We start from the raw sequence: 6,927 nt of genomic DNA, 5'->3' as shown, positions 1-6,927 counted from the left end.
TGTCTGTCCCTCTGTCTGTCTGTCCCTCTGTCCCTCTGTCTGTCCCTCTGTCTGTCTGTCTGTCTGTCCCTCTGTCTGTCTGCCTGTCTGTCTGTCCCTCTGTCTGTCTGTCCCTATGTCTGTCTGTATGTCTGTCCCTCTGTCTGTCCATCTGTCTGTCTGTCTGTCCCTCTGTCTGTCTGTCTGTCTGTCCCTCTGTCTGTCTGCCTGTCTCTCCCTCTGCCTGTCTGTCCCTCTGTCTGTCTGTCAGAGGGTCTGTCTGTCCCTCTGTCTGTCCCTCTGTCTGTCCATCTGTCTGTCCATCTGTCTGTCTGTCTGTCTGTCCCTCTGTCTGTCTGCCTGTCTGTCCCTCTGCCTGTCTGTCCCTATGTCTGTCTGTATGTCTGTCCCTCTGTCTGTCCCTCTGTCTGTCTGTCTGTCCCTCTGTCTGCCCCTCTGTCTGTCTGTCTGTCAGAGGGTCTGTCTGTCCCTCTGTCTGTCCATCTGTCTGTCTGCCCCTCTGTCTGTCTGTCTGTCTGTCCCTCTGTCTGTCTGTCTGTCCCTCTGTCTGTCTGCCTGTCTGTCTGTCCCTCTGTCTGTCTGTCCCTATGTCTGTCTGTATGTCTGTCCCTCTGTCTGTCTGACTGTCTGTCTGTCCCTCTGTCTGTCTGTCTGTCCCTCTGTCTGTCTACATGTCTCGCCCTCTGTCTGTCTGTCCCTCTGTCTGTCTGTATGTCTGTCCCTCTGCCTGTCTGTCTGACTGTCTGTCTGTCCCTCTGTCTGTCTGCCTGTCTCTCCCTCTGTCTGTCTGTCTGTATGTATGTCTGTCCCTCTGTCTGTCTGTCTGACTGTCTGTCTGTCCCTCTGTCTGTCTGTCTGTCTGTCTCTCCCTCTGTCTGTCTGTCTGTCCCTCTGTCTGTCTGTCTGTCCCTCTGTCTGTCTGTATGTCTGTCCCTCTGTCTGTCTGTCTGTCTGTCTGTCCCTCTGTCTGTCTGCCTGTCTATCCCTCTGTCTGTCTGTCTGTGCCTCTGTCTGTCTGTCCGTCCCTCTGTCTGTCTGTCTGTTTGTCTGTCACTCTTACCCTCCCTCTCTCTCCATCTCTCTTTTTTCTTATCTCAGCATCTGGCTGCTGTGGAGGAGAGGAAGATAAAGTCTTTAGTGGCTCTGCTGGTGGAGACTCAAATGAAGAAGCTGGAGATCAAACTGAGACACTTTGAGGAGCTGGAGACCATTATGGACAGAGAGAGGGAGGCGGTGAGTGAGAGAGAGAGAGAGAGAGAGAGTAAGGGAGATGGAGAGAGTGAAATGAAATGAAATATACGTTACGGGGTGTAATGTATGTAAGTTATGGGCTGTGTACGTTACAGGGTGTAATGTGTGTATGTTATGGGTGTGTACGTTACGGGGTGCAATGTGTGTACGTTATGGGGGTGTGTACGTTACGGGTGTATTGTGTGTACGTTATGGGGTGTGTACGTTATGGGGTGTAATGTGTGTACGTTATGGGCTGTGTACATTACGCGGTGTAATGTATGTACGTTATGGGGGGTGTGTAAGTTACAGGGTGTAATGTGTGTATGTTACAGGGGTGTGTACATTACGGGGTGTAATGTGTGTACGTTATGGGGGTGTGTACGTTATAGGGGGTGTAATGTGTGTACGTTATGAGGGGGTGTATGTTACGGGGTGTAATGTGTGTACGTTATGGGTGTGTAAGTTACGGGGTGTAATGTGTATACGTTATGGCTGTGTATGTTACGGGGTGTAATGTGTGTACGTTACGGGCGTGTACGTTACGGGGTGTAATGTGTGTACGTTATGGGTGTGTACGTTATGGGGTGTAATGTGTGTACATTATGGGTGTGTATGTTACGGGGTGTAATGTGTGTACGTTACGGGCGTGTAAGTTACGGGGTGTAATGTGTGTACGTTATGGGTGTGTACATTACGGGGTGTAATGTGTGTACATTATGGGTGTGTATGTTACGGGGTGTAATGTGTGTACTTTATGGGTGTGTATGTTACGGGGTGTAATGTGTGTACTTTATGGGTGTGTACGTTATGGGGTGTAATGTGTGTACGTTATGGGGGTGTGTACGTTACAGGGTGTGTACGTTATAGGGGGTGTAATGTGTGTACGTTATGGGGGTGTGTACGTTACGGGATGTAATGTGTGTACGTTATGAGGGTGTGTACATTACGGGGTGTAATGTGTGTACGTTATGGGTGTGTACGTTATGGGGTGTAATGTGTATACGTTATGGGTGTGTACGTTACGGGGTGTAATGTGTATACGTTATGGGTGTGTACGTTACGGGGTGTAATGTGTACGTTATGGGTGTGTATGTTACGGGGTGTGATGTGGGGGCTCCTCTCCAGCTGGAGTACCAGCGGCAGCAGTTGCTGGCGGACCGGCAGTCCTTCCACATGGAGCAGCTGAAGTACGCGGAGATGCGTGCCAGACAGCAGCACTTCCAGCACATCCAGCACCAGCAGCACAGCCAGACCCCCCCTCAGCACCCCGCCAGCGCCCCCCTGGCCCCGCCGCAGGGCCCCGGCACGCCCGGGCCCCCCCCGGCCCCCAGCCCAGCCCCGTGCCCCCCCCTCCTCCGCGGGCTCCGTGTCCTCCGGCCCGGCAGCCGAAAGCACGGCCCCTCACACGCCCCCCACCGCCCCGCCCGGACAGACCCCCACCCCCCAGCCCCCCTCCACACACGCACCAGCACTCCACGGTGAGAGCTCATGCATTTCACTCTAATTTCTCTGTGGAGCTTGTGCCAGTCATGACGATGTTTGCGGTGATAACTCAGAATCAGTTATCTTTAACCTGATTTTGTAAAATTCTTTGCTGTTACAATAAAGGTCACTCTTCATGTCTACCACTCTAACGAGCAGTAAATGTCAGCATTGTAACCCAGAGTGAACGATCAGATTGAGCTGCATGTGTCCATATGAACCTCTTGCTGTTTAATTGATTTATGTTTCCATCTTTTTTTCATGAATGCAGATTCCAGTGCCCCTCCCGACGGCCTTCACTCTACCCCTCCTGTCCCAGCGCCACAGTAAGAGAGAGAGAGAGAGGGGGAGGGAGAGAGAGGGAGAGGGGGAGAGAGGGAGAGAGAGAGAGGGGGAGGGAGAGAGAGGGAGAGGGAGAGTGGGAGAGAGGGAGAGATAGAGAGGGGGAGAGAGAGGGGGAGAGGGGTGGATGGAGGAATGAAGACACAGCCCTATTGGTGATAAACAGTGGCAAAGAAGCTGACTGACTTACACGGTGGACCAGTGATGTCCTACAGAAGAAAGAGCTGGAACTGGAGATACGTCAAACCCCCCCAAAGGAAGGATCACCGGGCAGACCAACGTGAAGACCTAGTGCAGTGTGTGTGAAAGTGTCCGAAAGCGCCGTGAAAGACCACAGGGATGTGTTTGGGTTTTTTTGTTTTGTATTTTTTATGAACTCATGTGCTTAGAGGTTCATCAGGAAAAGAGAGCCCATTCCAGGGAGCTCTTCTGCCAGTCCAAGTCCTCTCATGTGACCACGAGCAGATTTCTGCGTCTGCAGCACGTCGAAGAAACGTTCGGTTAATGTGTGGCAAGGTACAACTAGGAAGAAGGAACGTCATGTTGCCATAAGGTTTAGCTATTACCATTAATATTATCTGTGGCAAACAGCTTTCTTCCAGCTTCCAATTAACTGTGGAAACACAACTTGCAGGATGCAGGAAATGTTTGCGTTTAAGTGGGGGCGATGTATTTTAACTCGCTGAACAGGGTCCTATAGTCAGAGTCTCATCTCTCCACCCCGGTAGTGAAGTGTTCCCTCGTTCCTTCAGTCCCTTATAACTCGCCCTTCTCTCTCCACTGGGACTGGGAGACTGAGGGGAAAGGATGGCCGATGTGAATTGATATTAAAAATCCTAGTGCTCGGTCTCGTTACAGACAGACTCCTGTGTTAATGTAATGGAAAGCAGTCATCTTGCCGTTAGTATTATCGGGGGTGTGGGTGGGGGGAGGGTTTAGCGGGTATTCCATTTTTGGCCATCAAATGTCCAGAGGTATGTAGTTGGGTAAAAAATACAGCACTTTTTTTCTTGAGACTGGAAAAAACTAATATTTTTTATAGTCTTTTCAATTGAATTCCTGGATCTGAAGAAGCACTTAAAACTGTTACTGCTAAAAGAAAAACAGTGTTACGAATCATTATGGTGATTTTTGTGTTTTACAGTATATTTGTTTTTTATTTTGAAAAGGGGGCCAGTTGTAATTGCTTCTGAGCAGAGCTTGATCGTATTGCTCACGTGTTGCGTTGGGAGAGTGCAGATTACATTTACCGGGTTAAAAAGCCTTCAGCTGTGCCTGTCTGGGCCAAAGAGATTCCATTGGAGCAGGACTGCACTGTTTCACATTCAATTAGCGGCTCATTTCCGCATCAAATTGCCTACTAATCAGGAGCAGTCAACTATTCAATGCACGTAAAACCATCAGTGCATGTACCTAGAGAACAGTCCCCTAATTGGCTCAAGCTAAAAAACTGCCAATTGGTAATTGATTGGTATTTGATGTATAGCTATGTAAATGTAATGGCTGTATTCCCATCAAGTTGAATTTATGCCAATTGAGAATGCCAAATCACAATTTACTGTGACTTTCCGAATGGAATTGCCATTGTGTGCATAAATATGAATGTTCCCTGACTTGATGAATAATAATCTGGTTGTTCTCGGCAAATCTGAGTGACTAGTGTAGATGCACATTTAAGGTGAATGGGATTGGGTACAGTTTTAACGAAACCTATCCACGGCACTTTCACTTTATTAAAAACAGCCACCCTTCTCTCAAAGCGCTTCTTTGCGCTTGACCCCGACAGAACAGGATGAGCAGAGCAGGATTCACGCACAACTAGAATACTTTTCAGAGCTGCAAGGTACACTCAATTTCATGGGCATTCCTGTGGCAACAGGGCCAAACACAAAGAGGCTCTGTGGTTAGCCTGCACTATCCTAAGGGCACTCGGTATGGTACAGAGGGACGTGTCACAGGCAGAGACCATGACAGCCATCTTCAGGAATTAACATTTAACATTACCATTTAGATAGTACCCGCCTGGTGATAGTATTTAACACACCCAGGAAGCCCTTTTGAATGATTGTTTCAATTAGCAGTACAACACATTGAAACACCTTGATTATTGATAAACTGGAAACGAATTGACTCAGTGCTCAATTAATGTAAAGAGTTTTAATTGGAATAACTGAAATGATAACTTTCAAATGGGGGCGGAGCATATTTACAGATTGTGATCCTTCTACCTTGACAAAGTACAGATTACACTGAAGGGGACTTCAGTCAAACACAGCGCCCATGGTATAAGGTGTGCATCCCCTTTCCCATTCGTTCTAAAGCTAGTATTCAATGGGACTGTTGTAATTACGCAAATCCACTCATGGAATTGTATGGCGTAGGAATGTGTGTGAATGTTTGTGAATACGGCACGTACGTGTCTCAAGTTAAACATCTTCATCCAGTTAACATGAAATGTTTTGAAGGAATGCATTTTCATTTGTGTGAAAAGTAAAAAGGAATCCAGAAAGTCAGAGAAGACCGTTGGGCAAAGCATCGTTAGTGCAGGCAGCCGTTTCTGTATTCCATTTCTAGAACGATCTTTTCATTGTAAGGTTTCCTTTTTTATATTTCCCACTATGTTTATAGTATTCCAATATTAGTACTGTCAGGACATTATTGTCCCTGTTATACCTATGTACCCACCTTTTTATATTGCTTTCTTTACATAATCATGTGTATTCTGATACTCTTTCTGTTTGTTTTCCCGTAAATTGTTAACAGTGAGATTGATAATGTGTGAGTGCATGTTGTCATTTGGTTTCCTTGAAGTTCCTCATAAACTTGACAGCTTCTTCTGCATTGACAGTTTGTAAATTGGAACACACACACATGCACACAGGCACACACACACACACACACACACACACACACACGTATTACTCTGATAGCCAGTATTAGTGCCCTTCTCATGATGTATACTCACTCAAAGGAATGAACGATTTGGTTTTTCTGTGTCTTTTGTTGTGCAGACCTTGTGAAAAAATGGTTGTGTGTGTTTATTTTTTTATTTATTGTTTTTTTATGGCTAACAATAAGAATTGAAGCAATGAGCAACGACCTGCCTACTCTGTCATAGTTGTGCATTGTTTGCCTCATCTAGAGTTTGTCATCCCTATAAGGAAAAAAAATGAAACATTACAAAAAGAAAATGTTCTCACGTCAATAAATTGGGGGAAAAACTGCTGATAAAATGCTATGACAGTCAATAGGGACTTCATTCTGTGTCTTTCATTAAAGTGTGCCTCCTAAAGTCATTAAGCCAACCTGGCTATGCATACAAACTTACCTTTTTAACCACTTAAGTACCACCCCTTTTCTTAACACTAGCCCGAAAATGACATGCCCAATATAAAATGGTCACAGCTTAGAACCCTTTTGACTACAGGCACAATCCGGGTAACTTCTGAAAGGTAACCCTTGGGGGATTGTTTTCCAAACCATTTAATCAAAATATTATTTGTATGTTACATTTTGTTTAAAGATTCTGTGTGACAAATATGCAATTAGAGAGGAAATCTGCTTGGGGGCAAATACTACCGAGTGCTGTATTAGGGGGGAAAGTATACACAGTGCATACACATATGCATACATATACATGTACTGCCAGTTTTAATTGAAAATCATATCGATCCTATGGTTTAAAAATGAACACAGTTTATGCCTGTATAGCGGAATCCCGTTTATGCTGATGTACAACACCAGACACAGCATGCCCTTTTCTGCTTTTTCTCATTGATGAGGAAAAGGAAATAAAACATCAAACCATTCACGTGTGGTGCAGTGCACATTCTCAGATTCTGAAACCACCATGAGTGGCAGGCATTATGC

General features: G+C 46.1%; 1 protein-coding gene across 1 annotated transcript in view; it reads left to right on the top strand.

Annotated features, from left to right (window-relative positions):
• smarcc2 (SWI/SNF related, matrix associated, actin dependent regulator of chromatin, subfamily c, member 2) overlaps positions 1–2,715 on the top strand; it is a 40,019-nt gene extending 37,304 nt beyond the window's left edge. Inside the window, exons 24-25 of the mRNA XM_061218821.1 lie at positions 1,099–1,233; positions 2,359–2,715. Coding sequence (XP_061074805.1) covers positions 1,099–1,233; positions 2,359–2,715 — 492 coding nt within the window. The remainder of the gene's footprint in view (positions 1–1,098; positions 1,234–2,358) is intronic.
• The last annotated feature ends 4,212 nt before the right edge of the window (positions 2,716–6,927 follow it).

The sequence above is a fragment of the Conger conger genome, chromosome 14, assembly GCF_963514075.1.
Source record: "Conger conger chromosome 14, fConCon1.1, whole genome shotgun sequence".
Classification (NCBI taxonomy): domain Eukaryota; kingdom Metazoa; phylum Chordata; class Actinopteri; order Anguilliformes; family Congridae; genus Conger; species Conger conger.
The sequence above is the reverse complement of the archived record's forward strand: the minus strand, read 5'-3'. Positions and strand labels throughout refer to the sequence as shown.